The sequence below is a fragment of the Pundamilia nyererei genome, unplaced genomic scaffold, assembly GCF_000239375.1.
Source record: "Pundamilia nyererei isolate P.nyererei 1_Seehausen unplaced genomic scaffold, PunNye1.0 scaffold00009, whole genome shotgun sequence".
NCBI classification, from domain to species: domain Eukaryota; kingdom Metazoa; phylum Chordata; class Actinopteri; order Cichliformes; family Cichlidae; genus Pundamilia; species Pundamilia nyererei.
The window spans coordinates 5,348,156-5,371,629 of NW_005187410.1; the positions used below are offsets into that span (position 1 = coordinate 5,348,156).

General features: G+C 37.7%; 3 protein-coding genes across 10 annotated transcripts in view; all 3 read right to left on the reverse strand.

Annotated features, from left to right (window-relative positions):
- stk24a (serine/threonine kinase 24a (STE20 homolog, yeast)) overlaps positions 1–6,134 on the reverse strand; it is an 18,337-nt gene extending 12,203 nt beyond the window's left edge. The window contains exons 1-2 of the mRNA XM_005723528.1: positions 5,629–6,134; positions 753–983 (exon numbers count right to left, since the gene is read on the reverse strand). Coding sequence (XP_005723585.1) covers positions 753–983; positions 5,629–5,670 — 273 coding nt within the window. The 5' untranslated portion in view covers positions 5,671–6,134. The remainder of the gene's footprint in view (positions 1–752; positions 984–5,628) is intronic.
- Positions 6,135–8,269: 2,135 nt separating this feature from the next.
- Positions 8,270–14,599, reverse strand: slc15a1a (solute carrier family 15 member 1a). The gene is made up of 21 exons (XM_005723651.2): positions 14,578–14,599; positions 14,175–14,316; positions 13,663–13,782; positions 13,460–13,559; positions 12,282–12,372; positions 12,071–12,154; positions 11,877–11,959; positions 11,669–11,755; positions 11,498–11,587; positions 11,365–11,409; positions 11,219–11,251; positions 11,038–11,126; positions 10,208–10,289; positions 9,981–10,100; positions 9,715–9,858; positions 9,587–9,627; positions 9,319–9,426; positions 9,114–9,225; positions 8,809–8,946; positions 8,612–8,719; positions 8,270–8,500 (listed from the first exon to the last, which is right to left on the reverse strand). Exons 1-21 carry the CDS (start codon positions 14,582–14,584, stop codon positions 8,270–8,272), a joined length of 2,055 nt encoding a protein of 684 aa, XP_005723708.1. The 5' UTR covers positions 14,585–14,599.
- Positions 14,600–15,487: 888 nt separating this feature from the next.
- Positions 15,488–23,474, reverse strand: part of LOC102199129 (dedicator of cytokinesis protein 9) — a 76,442-nt gene continuing 68,455 nt past the window's right edge. For 4 of the 8 annotated variants that reach the window (XM_013908333.1, XM_013908334.1, XM_013908332.1 and 1 more), the window contains 11 exons: positions 23,118–23,333; positions 22,788–22,845; positions 22,579–22,685; positions 22,180–22,302; positions 21,950–22,063; positions 20,648–20,794; positions 20,346–20,556; positions 19,548–19,738; positions 19,352–19,452; positions 18,871–19,009; positions 15,488–17,424 (listed from right to left, as the gene is read on the reverse strand). In XM_013908333.1, coding sequence (XP_013763787.1) covers positions 17,299–17,424; positions 18,871–19,009; positions 19,352–19,452; positions 19,548–19,738; positions 20,346–20,556; positions 20,648–20,794; positions 21,950–22,063; positions 22,180–22,302; positions 22,579–22,685; positions 22,788–22,845; positions 23,118–23,333 — 1,533 coding nt within the window. In that variant the 3' untranslated portion in view covers positions 15,488–17,298. Of the gene's footprint in view, positions 17,425–18,870; positions 19,010–19,351; positions 19,453–19,547; positions 19,739–20,345; positions 20,557–20,647; positions 20,795–21,339; positions 21,370–21,755; positions 21,762–21,949; positions 22,064–22,179; positions 22,303–22,578; positions 22,686–22,787; positions 22,846–23,117; positions 23,334–23,474 lie in introns of all 8 variants that reach the window. The other 4 variants (XM_013908335.1, XM_013908331.1, XM_013908329.1 and 1 more) reach the window with 2 other exon arrangements.

Consider the following 23,474-nt stretch of genomic DNA (forward strand, 5'->3'; position numbering starts at 1 on the left):
GCTGTATGTAAATAAAAGTGCCTGTGTGACATCTGGGACACAGTGTGACTAAGAACTCTCTTTTTGTTCTTAACTTATGGCTTTAAAAAAAAAAATCGAGATATATATCTTATATCGCCATCCAGCTAAAAAATATCGAGATATGAATTTTGGGTCATATCGCCCAGCCCTACAACATACACATCATATTTACATACTAGAAACACATTGGACTCAATTCTCTCCTTCAGCCAGTCACATAACTTGAGCTAATGGACCACTTCTCTCGTTTCTCATCTTAAGTACCACAGTAAATGCTCTGAGAGCCACTCTATCACATTTAGTGTGAAAATCTATTCTAGTTACAAAAAAGTGTCTCAGTGATGCTGTAAATACAGCTACCACAGTAGACCCATGCTTTTACTTTTTCCTTCTCTTTTTTTAATCTGCAAATAAAACACCAACACCAAAGCTGAAATTCAACAGTTTGACATTATAATCATGTCTCTTTTACATATGTACATATGGCTTATAAACTTTGCCGTAAACAGCCCACAGGGCATACACTACTGTAATCCCAGGCCAAGTCGAGTTATTCTATAATAATCTGCACCATTTCACAGACAATACTTCCTCCATTGTCTATTTGCATTATTTATTTACCTAAATTGCCATCACTTGCTTACAAGAACACACTACAAACAAATCCATTATGTCAAGCTTCAGCTTTTACAAGTTCACGCAACGATATTCTTCCTGAGATTAAAGCTTACCTTGAGATAGGATCCAAAATACTTGGTGATGAAAGGACTGTCACACTGGCTGAGAACTGTGATTTCCTGCTGAATATCTTCTATTTCATCCTCCGCTTCCTCCAGATCAATAATTTTAATGGCCACAACTTTCTGAGTTCGATTGTCGATGCCTTTAAAGACTTCACCGAAAGAGCCTTTGCCTATCCTCTCCAACTTGGTGAAAAGCTCCTCTGGATCAGCTCTGAAATTCTGATTGACAGAGAAAAAAGACGTCGAGAGAGAAAAAAAGAGGACATTTAAAGTAACATCAAACCTTGTCAGAAAATGTAAAAGCTTAAGTTTAACAAATAAATATCCATCCATCATCTTCTTATTCAATACATGGTCGCGGATGGGCTGGAGCCTATCCCAGCTGTCACTGGGTAAGAGGCAGGGTACAACCTGTCCAGGTTGTTAGTGTTAGCCAGGTTGCCAGGGCTAACACAGAGACAAACACTCAGATTCACAGCAGAAGACCAGACCAGGTGTCACTCTTGTCAGCTAAAACCAGGAAGATGAGGCTACAATTCTCACATGCTCACAAAAATTGGGGAAGAGAAAATTGGAAAAATGTTGCTTGGTCTGATGAGTCTTAACATCTGCTGTGATGTTCAGATTTTAGGGTCAGAATGTGGTGTAAAAACAACATGAAAGCATGGCTCCAGCCTGCCTTGTATCAGTGATTCAGGCTGGTGGTGGTTATATAATGTGGAGGCCATAGTCTTAGCATACTTCAGGGCCCTTAATACCAACTGAGCATTGTTTAAAAATCATAGCCTATCCATTAGTGTAACTAATAATGTCCATCCCTTTATGACCACAGTAGGGCTGCCACGATTAGTCGATTAGTCACGATTACGTCAACTATCAAAATAGGTGACAACTAATTTAATAGTCGACACGTCATTTGAAGCTTTGTAAGATCCCAAAAGACGCAGGAATAAGTAGTAGGATTTAAGAGTGTAATAACGGACTGAAACAGAAGATGGCAGCACTGCATGTACAAGGATGCCAGAATTCATAGCGCAGCCCAGCTCAGTTTCCAACAATGGCGGCAGCTAGTTAGTTTTAATATTACTCTTATTATTCTTTCTGGGTCACAAAATAAACATTTAACATATTTTCAGGCGAGAATGTAGCTGTGTAAACCTCAAATATCTGCTCAGTTTATCAAGACACCACATATTTTCAAAAGCGCCCTGACGTTTTCGGAGACGTCTGTTACCCACTAGCTCGATAGCTAGCCGGGGTTCAAGGCTCACTAGAGCCCGTGAGAACACCGGACTCCCAGCAAATCGTTTTCAAACCCACCGCCGTCTTTCGCTACTCAGGTTAAACATGATATATAAGTCACTTAGATAACTTAAAAATGTTATTGTTTGGCTTTTTTCAGTGTTTTATTTGTTCCTGAGTAAATCGGTTTGGCTGAGATTAAAGTTATAGTTTTTACACAGCTAACCAAACGTCAAGCAGACATCTGATCATCAGAAGTGTGAGATGCTCGAGAATATACTCTGGTGTCCTGTTATAGTTTAGATAGCAAGGAGCAGACGGCTGAGTTTATTAAACTTCACTGAAACAATCCGCAAATTTCATTAAAATTTAATAAACTATCATCTTGTCTTTATTTTTAGTTAGCACATACCTTAAACACTTAAAGCTCTAAGCTAATGATAGTTATATAAGAGCAGATGCTCTGCTGGTGCAATAAGTTGTACGTTTTACATCCAATGGATGATGATCTGATTAGTCGACTAATCGCAAAAATAATCGGTGACTAGTCGACTATCAAAATAATCGTTTGTGGCAGCCCTAGACCACAATGTAGCCATCTTCATATTGGTGCTTCCAGTAAGATAATTCACCATGGCACCAAGCTCAAATCATCTAAAACTGGTTTCTTGAACATAGCAATTCATTTACTCTACTGTGATGCTGTCATGTCAATATTGAGCAAAATCCCAGAGGAATGTCTCCAGCGCCTTTTTGAATCTATGCCTTGAAGTAATAAGGCACTTCTGAAAGCAACAAGGGTCCAAACTAGTACTGGCAAGGTACACTTAATAAAGTGACTTGTGAGCACACTTTACAATGAAACAGATCTGCAATAAAGAGGTAGTCTGCTTGTTTAGCAGTACACTGTCAGAAGGTTCAGGGAATTGTTTCCACTTAAATAGTAGAAACAGAGACATCCTCTTCGTGTTTTCTTGTGTCAACTTAGAGGTTAAACACAGCCTCCTTAATCCAGCACAGATCCAATGTAGACATCATCAACACTGTTAAGCACGTATCACCTTGTTGACAAGTGATATGACAAGCTTTCCATGTTAGAAAAAAAATAATAAGAGTTGGGTTTAGGAAAGTCAATTCTGATCAATAACAACATGCTTCGTTTGGCTGTGATACCAATTTAGAAGATTGGTTTAGCTTTTAAAACCCTGTCCACATGAAAAAAGTATACTTCTCAACTTTTAGGCAACACAGTTGGAGTGTAAGGTTAGATGAAGTCACCCATTTTTTCATTTTAAAATCAGCTGTCACCACAACAAGCCTTTGAATTTTCTCTGACATTTCACAACTCTCTAATTACCATACTGTGATGACACATTATACATTGAATCCAGTCATCATCAAATCCTTTGTTACCAAAAATACAAACATTAGATTTACAAACTGGCCTTGACCTATGAATGCAGATTAACTTTATCAAGTCAATTGGGTAATCTCATTACACTTGATAAAAGTCACTCTATATTAAATATTTAAAACTTATCAAGTCAAATTTGTGGCTTTGAGCTACACTTACATCAAAAGACAGCATAACACAGACCTGACAAAAGCTTAATGACCCTTGCACCACAAAGGCTAAGCATAAATTGAAGGACTACACCCTGAATTATTGACTGAGCTAAATGGCTTATTTCCCCATGGAGAACCAGGAAGGCAATAATGGTCTTCAAGCCAGGCAGTTCAATTTCCCTTCATATATGGCAATCATTAACCCAAACAGCCTGAGCAGAGCTTGGAGTGACTTACTTTTCATAGCAAAGATGGCACAGAATATTGAAAAAAACAAACAAACAAACAACAACCTCCCTCTAACGCTACAAAGCTAAACTATAATAAAATATTTATACATATTTTACAGCAGCTTTGATTTTTTTTTGGGAAGATTTTAATGTTTAATTTACCACATAGCTTTGGCTTAAGTTGACACAATATATTGCTTGTGAGTTTCCTAGATACTAATTTCCTGTAAAAGTGCTAATGCAAAGTGGTCAAACCTTTTTAGAAGATGAGTTGAGAGCTGCAATCTGGCAAAGAGTGAGGCTGCTGAATTTGATAGAAATGGAACTTTACAAACAAATAAATCAAAGCAGTGCAGAACAAAGCAGAGTAGAAACAACAACCAAAATACTATCATAACACTGCTGTGATCAGTCATCCAGGTGAAAATCATAACGTTGAGGCTGACCTCTGAAAAAACAATGTGGAAAAACAACAAAGGCACTGTGACCACAGACGACACATGGGAATGTACTTGCCATATCCACAGTCAGCAGGTTTACTCCAACAACCAAAGCTGCCTGAACCTCGCTCTAAAACCTTGTGTTTAATGCTCTGCCAGCTGCTCTATACAACTGTGTAGTCTAGTGTCATCCACACACCACAGTGCCGCACCCTCAGGGGCGAAGACTTAATGTCAGCCACCCAACTGCATGCAAAGCTATGGGCACATATCTGATGTTACCTTTTAACCTGTGTTGTCTGTGGACATGTAAATGATTAACCAATAATTCATAGAGTTTCACTGTGTGCAATCAGTTACCTGCAGACAATCATGCATGCCAAGTTTCATTCTTACATGCACTGTAATGTGGCCTACTTTACTTAAGCAGGACGTGGCATGATAACCATAAAGTGGTCGGTGCATTTGATAGATAAAGTTATAAATTAACACAACTAATTTCCAAAAAAAGTTTAACATTAAATAGAAATAGTAATGAATTAATGAACTGATTTTCAGGACATAACGAATCCACAATTATTCTCCTCTGATATTACACTGAAGATTGTAAGATTCTTAAGTGCTGATGGGTGTAAACAAGTGATCTACTTTTTTTTTTTTTTTACAGCTATATTAATACATAATGCTGTATGGTTTTATATATTCAGTTATTGGGACAGGGCTAGACATTCTCTAGCTTCAGCTTCAGAAATACCAAGAGAATTAATTTCTCAGGCTTTCCTTATTTTAAACAGACCCATTACTATTATTATTGCTCTTTTCCAAATCCACTAAATTTTCCAGCTTGTTTTTATTCTGGGATTCTCTTGTTGGAGCTCTGCAGGATTTCCAGTTCACATTGATCGTTCTTTATGTTAAACTGTGCTTTGGTGTAGCCCCTCAGTTCATCCTTTTCCCCCTACATTTAAGCCCTTTGAAACTTTACTCATGTTTAATATGAGCATTCATTTTAACAGTATATATGATAAATAAATTACATTTTAAAACTCCAGAAATCAGTCCAAAATGCAATCTTTAACCTTCTGATCTGATCTCGACTATAATAAACATTATATGAATTGACCGGCCAGATGAATAACAAAATTATTTTCGATAATGACACTCTTTTTTCTTTCTTTCCAAAACTCATCTAGCTGGACTTTGGCAAATACGACAGGTGCATTTATTGGAAAGCAAAGGTTGCACATTCTCGGTAACTCGGATGCACATTACCTTCGGTTATTTGGCAAACTTGAAAAAAAAAAAGAAGTGAAAATGCCAAGTGACCAAGTTAGCTCGCAGCTGAATGTCAGATAATAAAACACAACACAAAAAATTTCACTTTACCTGAATCCCCGGCAGTCCGCTCTGAATTGGAGAGTGAGCCATGGCGTCAAGTCAGCAAAGATGACGCCTTTCCTCGTCTTTTCACCTCTATTTATCAGAGGTATAACGTTTCTTTCCTAACAACACCCTGCTGTAACTGACAGAGCTCCAAACTATGAAAGACGTGCTACCTTATTAAAAGACGTCTCCAAACCAAAATAAAGTCAGGTTCACTTGTCGGCTCCTACTTTGAACCGCCTGCCTGCTTTCTCCTGACTCGCCTTCCGCAGTTAACGTTAGCAGACGTTAGGTAGGCTAGCGACTTTAGCAGCTGGTTAACAAACAGTTAGCAAAATAACTGCGTCGCAGCGTCCTCTCCGCGCGTGTTTGACAGTTTCCGGGTGAAAGTAATACAGGTGTGGCATAAAATAATCGCGCAGAGCGAATACATGCAAACTGTTATGGAGTTTGGTCGCTTGTTGTTCTATTCTCTCATCACTTTTCTCTCTTGCCCGGCGCCATCTTGGTTAATATCATTTTCGTTTAGCGAAGGACCAATCAGCGCGAGGCACAGCAGATGTCGTCATTCGTAAACCAAAAAACGTCACAACTTAGTACCTTTCGCTTTTCTGCATGGACATTTTTTTGGGGAAAACAAAGATATATTTGATGTGATTTTATTTTAGTCATGCCAAAACGGAAAAGCTCATTCTGTTCCCAAGAAACTACAGAAACCAAAACTGCTGTCCTACACTATTTATGAGCTTAAACAATAGCGCCTTTTCTTATTTCTTCTCCTTCTTTCAGCTGCTCCCTGTAGAGGTCGCCACAGCGGGTCAACTGCCTCCATCTCACCCTATTATCCTAGCATCCTCCTCTGGCCTCTCTTCGTCCCCAGCCTGCTCAACCTGAGCTGCCGCCGCCCGTCATATCCATACTGACAAAAGTGTCAATTCAGTCCAATTTTTTAAATTGATATTTAATTATCTTTTAATTTGAGTGGGTGAAAATCTTTACAAATAAGTGTCAGTCGTTAAAATTGTCAAAGACATGTTTATAAAAGTCTGCTTTTTTTCCTTTTCTTTTTTAAATGACATCTATATTCTGTATATTTTTATGCATAAATATATACATTTAAGTCTCAAACTTAAATGTATATAATACGTGAATAATGTTATAATAAGTAGATAATGAGAGAAAAATTGCTTTTACTTCTTCTGTTTTATTACAGTATGAAGGTAAATACCAGCATTTTACACAAAATGCATGAAAAAACTGCACTTACCTAAATTTGCATTTAATAGCTCCTGCTACTAAACTTGATATTTAGTTATAAATGGTAATGTTTAATTAGCTTTCCTTATAGTAGCTACACTATTAAAATACTGCTTAATGTATGCATTTGAATATCCGTAACAATATTTGAATACTAATCTAATAAGGATAGCTTATTCTATACGCTTTCCTTTCCTGTGTTTGGGGATATTTTGTTGATAATAATTTCTATTTTTCTCCATAATCCACTTATAATTTAAATTCTCTAAGTTCTTTAAATTCATGTTTTCTCACTGTTTTTCTCCAGACAGCGGTTTCTTTCAGTGTGCGACAGAGGTATGTGACGAAATTTCCAGAGAAAGGAAATTTTACACTATAAAACTGTTGGTCATTTGCAACACATCAATGTCAACAAACAAACAAACAAACAAAGGCCTCATGCTGGTCTTATACTGGTATGAAACTCTTTCACTTGCAGTATGGCTCATGGGACTGGGGTGCTAAACCTGGCATGTGTCTCTCCACTATAAATGCAGTGTTTTATATTCCAATGATCTGTCTTACCTACTTAATAGGGGGAAAAAACTATCTACCTACTACCTTAGCTACCTGAAAATGTTATAACTTACTTACATGGAAGCTGTAAGGGAAAATTTATATTATACAAAACAAGTAGTAATACAGAAGCATGAGATGTTTATGATTAGGTACCACAGTTATTTGACATCTGAACTAATTACACTCCAAAGTATGATTTCATCAACAGTGCATTAACTGAAAAACAAAAATAAACAGACATAAAAAAACATTACATTGTAAACTTTATCATTTAGTTAGTAATAATTTTGCTAATCATTTTCTGATATTTGAACATTTTATGTTCACATGTGTGAGCTTGCCGGCATTTCACTGTAATTATTTAAACAAAAAGCAGATGATGTTTTGTTCAAATATTGAACATATTAGTAAAGGCAATAGTAAATTATACTCTTCCTAAAATAATATGAGATTTTCTGTCTCAATCACCAGTGCAATGGCAAGAATACTTCCACTGATAACACAGGTTTTTGCTGCGTGATATTGGTGCTTTTTGACTTGAAGACTGAATGAGAAACACATGGAAAGGATGAATGATTATGAATAATGATTATTTAATCATTTTTTCTCACAGCTTACACACGTATATAAAAAAAGCAATTATATCCCATGACATATAATTGTTCTTACCTTATTCTCTTTTTAATTACTATTGTTTATATGAATGCCTCTGCCATAACAATATAAAATATTTCACAGACACACACAACACACACACTTTCCCCTGTACACTTTCTCTTATTCACTAATAATGCCTTTTTTTTAATGATCTGCTTTTATCGTAAAGTGTTCACATATTGGATTGTTTGTAACTGTCATCGTAGCTTTCAGCTGAGTCTCTCCTGACCATCTTGATCTCTGCCTTCTCACGCTTGTCTTTATCATCTTCATCTTCATCAACCTTTTTACTAAACTGGTCCTCAATTTCTGAAGGGTCAATATAAGTGTAGAAATACGCCATAGTGGAAAAGATGATGCACACTAAAACTAAGAGAGACGCAAAAAGGATGTACTCTGCCCACTGTAAAAGAAGAGGGGAGAGACAGGGGGACAAATACAATGTTAGCATTTTTGCACATGCATGGCTTCTGCATGTTTGATATGTATTTGATATGCTGCATTTTTTTCTTACTTTGTTGGGAAGTTTTGCAATCTCAGCCACAATCAGGACTATGAAGTTACCAATAGCAACTGTAAACAACCAGCCGGCTTGCAGCACCGCTTTCATGTTACTAGGTGCCTAAAGTCACAAAAAAGGGACCCAAAATGACAAAAGTCATGGAGAAAGAAACTATTTCATAGACTAATTGACTTGTCATATAAATGTACCTGTGAGTAAGAGAACTCCAGACCAGTAACTGAAAACATCACTTCACCAGCAGTTATGAAGAAGTACTGTGGGATCTGCAGGGCCATGTGAACTGAGTTGGGTTCTATGTCCTCTACCACAGTAATAGAGTCCTGACACTAGAATAAATAGATGGAAATGTTTAATTTTTACACGTGAGAATCCCCAAGATAAAGCACAATAACACCAATATTTCCATTATTTGTCTGTTTGTTCATTTGGTGCTCTTTTCTTTCTTCTTTGGATGATCAAAATTCATGATATTAAAATCATTTGGAAGACTTACATCTGGTCCAAAGACAAAAGTGCTGGGTATGAAGAAAGTGTATGAACCTCCAAATCCAAAGTCCTTAATGTATTCGCATGACTGTGAACCACTCAACAAGGAGAATTTGGTCCTGATCATTAGAAAAGAAAATATTGCTAAGAAACTGTAGTACTGTTTGCATAAATTTTTGCTGTGTTAGTTAAAGTAGAAACATAATTCTTACTCTCCATTCTTTATTGTGGAATAAGTGGAGTAATAAAATGGCTCAATTAGTCCCAAGTCCACTGCAGAAGTGGTCACGTTCACAGGCATGTTCATTCCATTTACAAATCTGAAATATTTACATAGTGAGCAACAGCATTAATAAAGTTACATCAGTGTATGCAGTTCCTATCATTTTCAATGATTTATTTAGCACATAAAGATTATGATTGTAACTAATATGATTTTCTGACTTGATAAAAGGTTAAAACAATTTAAATTTCACTTACCGGATTTCATTGTTACCTTGTCCTGGCTTGGAAGTCAAGTCCTGAGTCTGTGAAAATATAACATTGTATACTTAATAATTTAACAATTAAAAGTCCTCTTGCGTGTCTTTGAATTCATTATCGCTCACCAGAAGCCATTCATCACTAATAACTGAGGGAATAAGAAGAGTTTGTCTGGATTTCCTCTTCAAGAAGATGGCTTGTGTCATCCCAGGGCTGCCAACTGAAACAATGATTCGCTCTGTTTCAAATGTGAAGTATTTGTCACTGGCCTGGAAAACCGAGAAAGTGTTTAAGAAGGTCAAACAGTGGTAATATTTTGTACATAAACATATTTTCATGTCATTTTCAATTCGTTAATAGACCGTATAGTGTTATGAATAAGACGACATACCTGAGCTGCATTAAGAGTCAGCGACTCGTTGCCCGGCAGATTGACTGTGACTGCACTGCTGCCCATGTTAAGTAATTTCAACTGACTCTGGGAGGCAGATGGAAACACTGGCAATGTTTTCTGAAAAACAAGGAATAAGTGTTTGTTTTTCCAAAACTCAAAGAGTCAATAAAATGAAGTGAGTTAAAGTTTTGCTTATTTTACAACACATATCTTTTTCTACTCACATCAATTTCAACTTGGACCAAAGCAGCACAGACAAAAGCCATAGCAGCCAGAAACATCCCCACTGTCATTCTTTTTAGTGGTCTGTTGGATTAACATGAAGTTTTGTTACTAATTTGTGATTTTATTTATTTAAAAAAAACAACGTTTATTTATGTGAAAAGAATAGTTTTCTTTTAAAGTCATCTAATATCTGAAAATTCAACATTAACATGAAAATTTGGGGTTTTATTTAGATTGTGTAGAAATAGAAACAGGTGTGCAAGCTCTTCCTTTCCCTGTCTTCCGTTTTTGTTGAAAAGCAACATGATTCATACAGCTCCTTAGGCTCAATATTAATGAAATTGCTGCTAACAGTGAGCTAGCTTAACACAGTCATTTTCAACATAGGAGTTTGAATCACATCTCAAAACACCCTAAAAAGCATTTTAGCATTAGACCACTGTTAATAGACCAAAAGCTTTTCTGGACAGAACACCTGACATTTCAGAAAGGTCAGTTATTATTCAGTGAGTCATGAATAAAACTACGGACATTTTTGTATTTGTAACATCTATAAAATCACAGGCTGTGTAGAAGTTATGGGGTAGCAGCGCTATGCTAACGTGGACCGACCACCTGCTAGCTTCCAGACGTGGAATTAACTGTAATTTCATCATCGACCATTTGATGAAAAATATTAAATGGAGCTGATCTATAATGATGAACTTTGATAGCAGATCAAAACCGTAACAGTAAAGGTCTTTTAATAACCCTTTGAAGTTAATGTTATGGTGTTATGAAGCATGTAAACCACAGATACTGAACATAGTTCATTGTATTTCTCACTTACGTAAAGTTAAAGCCACATTTCTTAATCAGGGGGTAGATTACGCTGTCCATGATAGGTACCAGAGTCAGGATCAAGATGGGGTTGAAAATCTTTTAAAAAATATTACTGCATCGTTAGTATCCTCTTAAATAACATGTGTTATGTCATTTTAAGTCAATACGATGAAGCTGCTTTAACTTACCTGCATTTGATCGGGCTGTATAACAAGTTTCCCCTGCAGACATAAGGACAATATTATACCATGAACACACTGTATTGGTCAATTATTATGATTACTTTTCGCTGCAATTTTTTATTTTATTTTTTATTTTTTGTTACCAAACTTACAAAGTATCCATTCATTGTGGTAGCTTGCAGCGTCCATCTGGATCCCTTTAAATTAGACCACAATTTTAATTTCCTCTTAGCAGCAAGTGATTTAAATGAAGTCCATTTAAATTAAAAACAAAATTTACTGTACCTTTTGGTCAAATAGGGTCCAGAACATTGGCAGTGGGATGTATAAAAAGAGGACTTTCAGCACCATTTTGATTTGAGCAATCAGGAGTTTCTACAAAACAGGCAGACTGAATGTAAACAAAACAACATTATTCTTATAAGACATTAGAGAAATATATAAAATGAAACTTACATCATATTTTTCCTCTGCCCAGTCCATCCAGTGCTGTCTCCTGGGGTACTGATTGCTCCTGTGCCTGTAGCGGTTATTAATGGCAAACTGAGAGAAGAGCAAAGAGTGATACTGTTTTTAGAAACATTGATTTTTAGAGTTGTTACAATAGCATTTATGGCTGATCACATGAATGCAGAAACAGAAAAGGCTTATATAAACGACTTACCCCAATACATTTACACACATCCAGCATTATGTTTCCCTCGGGTTCAGCTTTGTAGTACATACCACTCCCGACAATAAACACCACTGTTAAGGGAACATCACGGGAAAATCATTAGTTTCAGAATACAGTTTATTTACCCACCCTTTACTTTTTGCTTCATGTTTTGAATTAGCGTCCTAATAATTTAGACATACCGAGTGCAACCACCATTAATGCTGCGGGGACACCGAAAGCCAGGGAATAACATTTCTGCTGACTGTAGATGCCGCACTCCTGACCTGCAGATAGAGGCAAAAAACTTTCATTCAACTACAACTTCAACTAAAAACAAGCACTTTTCCCTGCATGATGTCATTCCTGCATGTTCATGGCACTTTAACTTGATATTTTACTTTAAATGCCTACCTCTCAGGATTGGAGTGATAATGGTGGACAGGAGACTCCCACCATTGATACAGAGGTAGAATACAGAGAAGAAAGTTCTCCTTTGCTTATCCTGCGTAGAAAGACAAGTCAGTAATGTGTTTTGCAAACAGTACAAATACTAAAGTGATAATTATCTATGTAAACCGCCGCCTTGTTGGTGTATATCTTTGAAAAGGTGGTCGAGTTGTATTAAACTCATAATATAAATGGGTTACAGCATAAGCTTAGTATAGCTATATAAGTGGTAATTCTAGGCTTTTAAATATTAAATAACAACTATTAGTTAAACTCATGGTTCTCTAAAGGTTACATGGGTACAAGATTGAGGAAAATGAACAATTTGGTAACTATAGTAACTTAACCACCAATTTAAGATTGCACTCCTCTAACAACATCAAACACCTGTTTAGCCAAGAATATAGATCTCTACATTACTCACACTACACTTGGCTGTGTTATACTGGTGGTTCAATCCGGTGTGTCCCACTTATAAAGCTTGAATACATTCACTTCCTAATTAGTATCATTTCTAGCTTTTATGTCACATCATGTATCATAAAATAGTTCACGTTTAATTTTAGATTTATTCCATATTTTGATGAACAGCACATTATACAGATGTGACATGCTTTTGTCTTTCCCTCAGATTTTTTTCTTATTTTTAAACTGTAATGTTCACAACCCAGAGACAAAGGTTTCTTGGACTTTACAGACAGATTTCCTAGACCCCTTCTTCAGGAGCCACACATGTAGTACTGCTACCCATCGTTAACCACCATCGCCTCAAATTTGACATAATACTCATAATTCCCATCAGCCACAACTTTAATTTGTGTTTGGCTTGAATGTAGAAATGTTAGCATGCTAACAGGTGAAATAAGAAACATAGTAATAGGTATACCTGTTCGTCAGTTTTAGAATTGTCATCGTGAGAAAGTGAGTGATGACTTTGCAATTTATCTGAGCTCATTTTTATTATCACAGAATTTGATAATGGAGAGTTGCATAGAAACCAGGGGGAACAAGGGGATATATTACATGCAATAAAATACTTGAACTATGGATGCTGAAATTACACGTTCAACCACACGCCAGAGGTTAAACATTAGAAGAAGACTCAGCCAAAGAAAGTATTTTGAGAAAGTTAACAGTCTAACCTGGTGCTCACTAAATTGGTCTCCACCAAAAGCAGCCACACAGGGTTTAATGCCACCAGTGCCCAGAGCAATGAGGAAGAGACCCACCATGGACAACGCACTGAATGTGAGGAAGAAGAAATGAATGAGCGCGGTGCATTGTAGAAATATATGATGGAAACTGTGACTCAGTAATTTAAAACTTCAGAAGAAAAGATACCCACACATGAAAGGTCATGTTGTCTGGTGTCCCATCTCTGTTTGAGTCGGTAATGTCATGAACTGCACTGACAGCCATCGCAACCTGTCCAATCGTATAGACAATGGACAAGTAGACGATAGTCCTGAGTGAGGAAGATTGAAAAACAGAGCAGTGAGAAAGTACACGTGTACGTTCCTTAAGTAAAGGCTCCACTCGTCTTTACAAATGAACATTCAGAATTTAATTATGAGCATTTTATTCATTAGAAGACTAATACAAATTTTGTACTATTATGTGTAAAAGTATTCAGTTAAATGCCCTTTGTCTGTCATATTATTACACAGTTATCAGTATCTGCGAATATGTTTCTAATCAGTTCAGTAGAATTGAAGTTACCTTGGTGCAAAAAGAGGATGATCGGGTAAGCGCTGTAGCTATACTTATTTAGATTCTGCCACAATAATAAGGCTACAAGAAATAATAGGATGATAAATGTCTTCATGCATTAAAGAGGAACATGATCTTGTGACTCACTTGAACTTTCCCAGCCAGGAGTCAGCCACAATGGCCCCAAGGATAGGGGTCAAGTAGCAGAGAGCCACAAAAGTGTGGTAGATGGATGTGGCCAAGTCTTCATCCCACTGCAAGAAGTACTTAAAGTACAACACCAACACAGCTGTGGACAGGCAGGGAAAAGAGGCCTTCTTATTTAATTATTAAATGTACATTATTCATGGCACAGGTTTTGATGTTGCCTTAAATTATGCTAATAAGGACCGTTGTAGTTCACGCAATAGTGTCATCCTCCAAAACAATCAAATAAAGGGTTGGTTTAAGCACAAAAATCAGAGGGTTAAGTAGGCTACTTAGTAATTCAAGTGTCCGTGTTCACTGTCATGGCTACATTATTCATGGTTCCTGGATGAAATGTTCTCACCTCGCATTCCATAGTAGGAGAACCTTTCGCAGAACTCATTCACAACAATGAAGAAGATACTGAGTGGGTAGCCACACACATCTTTGCTCTGGTGGGTGGTGAAAAAGTAAAAGGATGAACACCACACCAAAATAAAAGCGTACAAAACTAAAACTAAAACAAAAAAATACTTGGACCTGCATAAAGCTGAATCGACGGTGTTGAGGAGTACCCGGAGAGTTTGTGGAATCAGTATAATTATTCTAGCTAACTGTTTACAACTGGTTAACAGTAGTTACTGCTAGGCACTACTAGGTAGCTTAATTTGAATATCTTAGCACAATTTACTAATAGATTTGAATGTATCGCTGCAAAATAAATAAGAAGAAATTTGCTGATAAAATCAATATAGTAGAATAAAAAACACAATGATTGCTGATAAACACTGAAATGCTTAAAGTACAAGACAAACTTGTCAACATGTAGCGCTTAATTACATAAATATAGAAGAAGAATGAATAGCAAAGTACAGCATATGCAACGTAGAAGCATAAATAACTTTAGTGCTGAACTGAGGTTCTTACAGAGGTACTAACATTTAGTTAATAAAAATATATCTTTATAGCTTTATTGGTATTTATTGCAGCAATAATACAGAGTTGGTGTATAAAGTGCTGACGTCTCCTTTGTTCTTATGTAGCTGTATAAAAAACCCAAAACTGTACTTTACCTTTCCTTTCCCTTTCCCTCGTTTCTTGGGATCTTCTTTGTCTATGCAAAAATGAATGTAATTCTTATTATGATTAAAAAACAGAAATAAGAGACTAATATGCAGGCCTACCAACTTCCTCAGTGTTATATAAAAAAAGCATTTATCTGTCAATGATTCATAGTGTGCAGTAAACATTAAGAGAGCGATAGATATGTAGATAAATAATTTATTGGTCCCACAAAGAATATTGTTGTGTTACAGTAGCAGGATAAAGAATAAAAAATGGTACAGTCTATTAAAAAAAACAGTGCAGTTAACAAAAAAGGTGTTACTGGCACCTGGTAAATATAGGTACACAACGGTGATAGAAAAAAAAAAACAAAGAAAAGAAAAACTGTAAAAATAAGACTGAAACTGTGTAAGACAGTAGTGCAAATTGCATTAATAAATAAATCTGAGATCCTAATATGTTTGGGATCTTTGTCCTGACAGGTGCATTCACCTGTTAAACTCCAGAACTCTTCATTCTGTAAGTTTTTAAGTTAAGAACATGGAACTTGTTTTCTTTCTGTTAACTTCTCCCTCTTTGCACATTTTCATGTTGTGCAGCAGAATATTTGTGTTCTGTGAATTAAAATGAAAGAGTACATAATAATGCATTTCTTTTAGTCTTACCTGCCATGATGTGAAGCTATCACCTGCTTTCTGCTATAGCATAAAATCCCTTTAAGCTTCCTGCAGGGAGCAGATCATTTATCTTTCTCCGTTCACTAGTGGGAGTGGGAATGTTTCCTGTGATATTGCTTTTTATTAACCCTTGATCAGCTTTTCACACTGCCGACTGTATTATTTTTATGATGGGTGGGAACATGAGATATGGGAGCTAGGGAGTCAGCAATGATCTCTGAGAATAATAAGGTTTATTTCCCACTTATTTCACAAGTGAGCCAAGTGCGAGAATACCACAAAATGAAGTAAAACAAATAAGGACCTATGGATGCAAATGCAGAGAAATGAGTGTATTTTATTTAAAAGCATTAGGGAACGTCTTTGTTTACAGCAGAACAGTGACTTGTGTTAAATAAAGTTAAAAAAAAAACATTTCTGCCCAAATAAAAGACAATTTCTGGAACATAAAATGATAAAATTTTCATATTACTTGCACAGTAGGCGTCCTTTCCCAACACCTCATCACTTTGGCAAGAAGGTGAACGTAATCTTTACAGTGTATGAGCCGCACACAGCATGATACTTTGCAAATATTGCACACACTCCTTGTTTTATATACACATTAATACACAACTTGGAATATACCTTTTTGTATGCAATGGCTTTAAATACTTTAAAACTCTCCCATTCTAAGACATCAAAGTGATTTAAGGTTGAATGCTAATGTTACATCGTAGCAGGCCCTTATTCCAAAATTGCATTTTTCTAGAAATATACCTTCATGTACAGGGAGAGGAGCACTGATGTATGCAGCATATACCATTAATCAAGACATCAATACAGTCGCTTATAAAAGTGAAATATTGTCCATAAAAAACATTGTGAAACATTATCAAAATAAACAAAAATGGACTGTTGGGAGAGTGTAGGCGTAATGTAGTGACATGCATATTAAAAAAAATCCCAACAGGAATGTTTTTAAAGAAAACACTGCTCAGTCTTTTCAGGTAGAAACACGTAAAGACAAGACAGGTTATGTCTTATCAAGCATCACGTCATCATAAAGGAGGAACAAAGTCCGTGTCCTGTCATCTCTGCTGCACAGAGTCTCATCTTTGTCTTCCCCCCACCTCCATCACACAGCCACCATGCTCCCTTATCCACGTTAAACAGGTCCAGTGCCTTGCTCATATTGGTCTTCGGTGGCCAGACAGAAAATAGAAAAATGAGACTTGTCTGTTTTTCCCATCAGTTTCTCTCTAGGCTGAGAAGCAGGATTAAGTTCTGGAGTGATAATATGGCATCACTGGCATGCCTGCGTTGGCAGGCTTAGGCAGCTCTTAGTTTCACCCAGGCTGACATCAAACCACAGAGGATGAGCTGGGAATGCCCTGGATGGTGGCACTGGTTGGTGTGCCACTGATGGCATTAAAGATGTGAAGCGAGTCTGGGAGAACGCTTTTCATGCCATCCTCCACTGGAATGATCTGGAAAGAAAAGAGTGTGTAGGGAAGAACAGACAGTCTTAGCAAACAGTTACTGCAAGTGAATCTCATTTTTAACATTGCTCTAGTTAGCTTTCTTGCTAAAAGTTGATGAGGACACTGATACTACTCTCATGTATATATGCAAAAATATAACGCTACAGATGGAACACAGCTAGCTTAGCTAGGGAAACAGACTCGAAAAAAGAGGAAACAGCAACTTCTGTCTAAATAGTAACAAAAACTGTCAGTTAGCACTTCTAATTAACTAATTAACATGTCAGGCTATTAGTTGGCTTTGAACAGAGCCAGGCAAACAGTTTTTCCTCCCTTTTGAGGTTTTGTCTCAGGTTAAGCTAACTAGCTTGCTGTAGCTGTATATTAACCAAGCATATAAAGACATATAAAGCTAATTTAAAGCAAAGGTATTAATCAGGAAGCTTAACACATACATGAAACCAAAAACAGCTAGGTAAAAACAATCAATCCACAAAACACGCACACACAAAAAAATCTGAAAGCAGAAGAAAAATTTGTGCATGTATGTATGTACTTAAACAAATAATGTAAATTGATGTTGCATAGCATACACATTCTGAATCTGATCCACAAACATACTGTTAATTCACACTCAAATACATGTAATGTACACACATATATGTACATGCATATACACGATACATACTGTGTATGCGTGCAAGACAATAACTCGGCAAGCCAAAACAGAAAAAAAGAGCCAATATGTGATTGTTGGTGTAGCCAGACGCTGGAACAAGTATATTTAGAACAGGAATGTTTTATGTTTTGATTTTGGAAATTGCTGCAATAGAGTTGAAATACTTGAATGTTAATGGCTTCAGTCTTTGCAAAGGGCACCTTTTGCAATTTCCTGGTGAGCTGACTAAAATAATATTTTATGTGTGGCTAATTTCAGATTTATTGCAGGGATGTAAAGATAAGTCAGTGGCCTGATGAGATAACTGTGTATCAATCTATCTAGTGTTTTTAAGGTCCTCTAGCTTTACCAGCTTAAAAAATTCTAATGATATTATTAAGAAACATTTGGCTAATTAGAATTGAGAACAAGGACTTATTAATGTTTGAGTCTGTTTTATAGTCTAAAATGTAATCTGTACACCAATTCCACCTCAAGCCACTTTGTACCATCAATCCTTAAGTTGCACAGACATCTGACGGAACCAACAATTAACTGTCTTTATTGCACACGTATTTGTCTTTCATTACCATCATATCTGCTCATGTCAGCACAAAGAGAGAACAGAGAGTGATGTTATCAAAGAGCCCATTATCACTTAATCAATCATACAATAAATGACACACTGTCTACCTGCCAAAACCCTAATTCAGAGTCAGATTACAGGTATAGCATTAGCAACGCTCAATGTAATTACACTATTACTTGGGCTGAGCAACAGCTAATGTACTTACTTGTTCGTGCATGATGATGGACAGCTCTCTGGCTAGTTCTCTGTAGTTGGCCTTCATCTCATCGTGGTACTCCTGCTGGTCTTCTTTGATCAGTCGTTCATTAATGCCCAAACCGTGGCCACACGCATCCACAAAATGCCTGATCGCAAAAACAGTGTTAAAATGTGCTAAAGGGAGATCTGAACAATCTTTGCACAGAAACACACACAGTCATGTTTTCATATCTTTGTGAGGACATCTAATTGACATAATGCTTTGCCCTAGCTGCTTACCCTAACCCCAACCATCAAAAATGAAGTCTAACCTTAACCCTAAAACTAACCATAACCTAATTGTAACCCTGACACTAAAACCACATTGAGCCTCAGAAATGCCTTCAAACTTGTGGGGACAGGAACTGTGTCCCCACAAGGGCTGTTGGTCCCCACAAAGATATGCAAACGTGGTACTCACACCCTCACGTAAGTCAGCGACATCTCACCTGAAGACCTCTTTCAACTGTTTGACCTTGTTATCAGGATATTTCTTGGCACATGTATCATCGAGAAAAGCTCTGGCATACGCAAGAGGTCCTGCATTTACCTGAGGGCGGATGTGATAGATTTTTTTTTGTAAGTATTGTATGTCAGGTTTGTATTTTGTTGCTTTTACGTTTCACAGAACTTAAAAGCAGCCACCTGGACGCTGATGCTGCCCTGCAGTTTGAGCTGCAGACGGATCATGTCCACCTCGCTGGAGGAGCACAGCTGTTTGATCTCAGCCACCTTCTTGCTCATCTCGTCGATGGCAACCTCGATGGGGCTCAGATCAGTATGGTGTTGATACATCACCGCGATCCGTTTCTTTACATACGGAAAACAATGAGTGGCTGGAGGAGAGAAAACACAATGAGGTTAGTGGTGAATAGCGAATAGACAGATTTTCTTAGTTTTGCAGCTCAGGATCTGTACAGCCTGTGAAAGCCGCCACATAATAAAGATAAGAAGACGTGCTTGAACTTTTGAATCTTTTGCACTATAAATGAATAAAACCTGATTAGGATTACGAAATGTCCATGAAAAAAACAGCTGACATGTTCAAACTCTAATCAAGATCTTCATTCATCCACAGTGACTAAAATAAATGGACAAAATTACGTGTGTAATGAACAGTTCAAGGCAGACTTGCTCTGTTGTGCTGCCCAAAAAAACCACAACCCACTCCCCCCCAAAATAGGAGTAGCCAGCCAATAATTAGAGAGAGAAAAAAGTATCTAACATTTAGGATATAAAGAGATTAAGTAGACTTTAATCAGAAAGAGCAGTTGAAGTCTGATAATGGGTTTATCCTGTATTTATCAGATCACTGTATTTTGAAAACACTGATGTTTATCCAGGCAAGAGACATCCAACAAGACACAACCTGAAGACTGAAAGCCAGCGCTGTTTGACTGAATCCATGTTCCACTACAACATAAATATAAGCTGGGTATTTACTGGTAAGTATAGTCCTGCGTTTGCACTGCTCCTCCACACCGCCTTGCTTTTTGCCCGAAATGGTGAAAGGCATCTCGAAAACAAATCGACGGATGTTGTGGCTCTTTTCAAAGTCCGTTTTCCTGTCGACCAGCTCCTTCTCCTCCAGGTATGGAGTCACATGTGTCACTTGGATGTATGCGTACTTTGAGTCCAGGTCCTTGGGGTTGATCTGCAGAGAATGCATGAGTTTTAAAACTGTATCAGCCTGCGCAAAATAACTAAATAACTAAAAATAAACGATAAATTAACAAAAGTCTCACCCGCCCAGAGTCCTGAATCATCTTCACATTCTCCTGACCAAACTTATCAGAGTATAACTTGAGGAGCCGCTGAGAAATCTCTGAAAGAGGCGTGAATTTGGGTTCTTTGTAGATATACTCCTTCCCATCTTCATCTTCAAAGAAGCCCTAAAAAAAATAAAAGAGGAAAAAACCCATATAAGATACTTTCAAATTGTCAGACTAAATGAAAACGCAGCGTTTATCTAATAGATAATACCACATCAAACCATTCATGGGTTGTGAGTGGGAGTCATTTCAGTCAAGACATTTTTTTTTAAAGATATGAGAATTTGGCCGACTCCAAACTATCCACAACCGTCTATTAAACATTTAAGAACAGAGACCAAAACTACAAAAAAGCCAGTCTTAGGTCGTTGATGTGAGACACGTCAAAGGACCGACATAGGTACATGAATTTCACACAGTCAGTGCATGTTAGTTATTTGTCTTGAATGTAAATGGGAATGGGAATGCCAGTAAGATTTATTAGCCCTTCAGCTGTTTCCTGCAAAGATTAGGATAGCACTAAAGCTGGAAAATACGAGGAATTAAAGGGCTGGAAGATAAGCAATGCACGTGAAACAGCACTGACTGCATTAGCAAAGGAGCACAACACAGCCTAAAACGTCACCACAGTTCCAACTGAAAGGTTGGCTTTCATATTGATTTACCTCAGCCTCTGAGTCAGTAAACTGGTACTGCTACAGGGGTGTGGACAACACACACATACACATAAAAACAAATGAAATTACTGTTATACCAGAAACCTATACTGTGAAGAAATTTAATGGCATCGATTTCTAAAAATATCTCAAAGATAGAAGCAACCACACCCAACAAATTAATTAATAAACCTTAAAATAACAGTCATTACTAAAACTTAGCAAACTAAAGCATAAACACTTGATGAGTAAATGAGTGCCATGCAAAACAGTCTCCCAAACGGAAGCAGCAGCGCTGACTGCCTGCTACTGTAGCTCGAAGCAACAAACTATGGCTGAGAAGTGCAATGAATTGAAGCAACACCAAAGTCACACACAGACTCAGGCCGCTCACAAGGGCTCACGGGGTCTACTGCATAACTTACCGCTGCCTTCGAAGAGGATTAAAAGGAAGCAGAGAGGTGTATTAGAGCGGGTCTGAAAACACCACAGCACGTGGTCATGCTCGTCAGCATAATAATCGTAACGGAAAAAAAAACCCAAAATAAAACTTAACCTCCTCAGCAGCTGCCGTGCTTCAGACATCAAGTGTGAACGAGTCTAAGCTAGTTGAACTCACCTGGCCAAAGAAAGCCACTCTGAAGTACGTGCCCAGCATCCTCTTCCCAGTATGCATGACCTCCGTCACCTTGCTGTACGCTCGATGCAGCGTGTCATACAGGTGAGCCAGTTTCTGTGTAGAGTCAGTGAACTTGATCAGGATTTAAAGATGCTTATGCTGCACGCTTAGCCTGAATCGAACAGAACTGTTGCGGGGGGGATAAAACACCCGACAAATAGAGTTTGTACCTCAAAGTCCCTCCGCTTCTCATAAATGGGGATAATGAGCTTGTAGATGTCAGAGATGAGCTCGTAACGCTCCGCTTTCCACAGCCCATCTGCGCACTCCTCCAGAAGCTCCATTAAGACGTCCTGAGGGATGAGCACAACAGAGATGGAGAGCTGCTGGTGTACAGTGCAAAAGAAACACAGCTCACAGCGTGTCAGCAGCTCATTTTATCACAATTAAAATGCACCAATTTTAAAGACATACTGAAAGAAAATAGTTGCCTTCTTTGATTTATTCTTTCTTATAAAAGAAAAATAGAAATAGTAACAGCTTTTGATGTGACTAAATCTGCTTTCCTCCAGCAAATGCGATTTCATTTTATTTTATTTTTTCATTTTTAGCACAAATGATCAAAGTACTTCATTAAAGTGGACGTCTTGCATTCCGACGTCCTCCATCATTGCGGCTTCTTCGTCGATGTTTGGAGTCACAACACGAAACGCCGAGCAGCCCTGCTTGAACATGCCTGGAAACACCGAAAGATCAGGCATTATTATTCTTTTTTAAATCAACAGGGCTGCTATCTAATAAGCAGGAGAAACATTTCCATCACAGAATACCAAAGTACCTTTTCTCCGCAGGTATTCTGCCACGAGTGCTGCAACGTGAACATAGCACATGGCTGCCTGCAAACGGCAAAAACAAGTCAGGTCAGATAAGCGTGGGTAGATAAAAGCTCTGATTATGCTGCAAATTGGTATCGCTCGAAAAAGCAGCACATAGTAAACAGGGCAGTTTGCAGCACTTGATGGTGGGCCTCGCTGCACGGCACACTGGCACTGGTGCTTTGATACAAAGTAAATACAGTCTCTATCTGATGTTTAAGATTGTTGGGCCCAACATCAGACACAGAAATCAAAACCAGGGCCATTCAGCCACACAGACTTTCACCACAAACCTCAGACAGGTCTCCATTCTTCACATGGATTCGGGCCATGCTGTCAAGCCAGGTCTTGCGCAGCTCAGGTGTGCTGGCATAAGACTTTGCGAGACTGTACTGCAGGTCCACCAGCATCTCTGGATCTCTCTCATGCTCCTTCATCTGTGCTGTAGCCATCAACACTGTTCTGATGCGTTTAGTCAGGTCTTTCACATCCGATGGGAAAGCTGTGTTCTGTTGAAGATGACGCACTAATGTGAGCTAAATCATCGTTAGCTTCCTTTAGGCAAACTTGATTCTAACTGGTTTATTTTATTCATTAAGCTCAGGCATAGTTTTCAAATGGCCTCTTTAAGTGGAATCAGGATGAACCTG

Bases quoted from the DNA above. Each gene is read 5' to 3' on its own strand.
- slc15a1a (XM_005723651.2), bottom strand. The intron at 11,410-11,497 runs GTACAGTAAATT...TCTAATTTAAAG, and splicing joins GGACCCTATTTGACCAAAAG to GGATCCAGATGGACGCTGCA. The intron at 9,427-9,586 runs GTAAGTGAAATT...TAAATATTTCAG, and splicing joins CAAGGTAACAATGAAATCCG to ATTTGTAAATGGAATGAACA.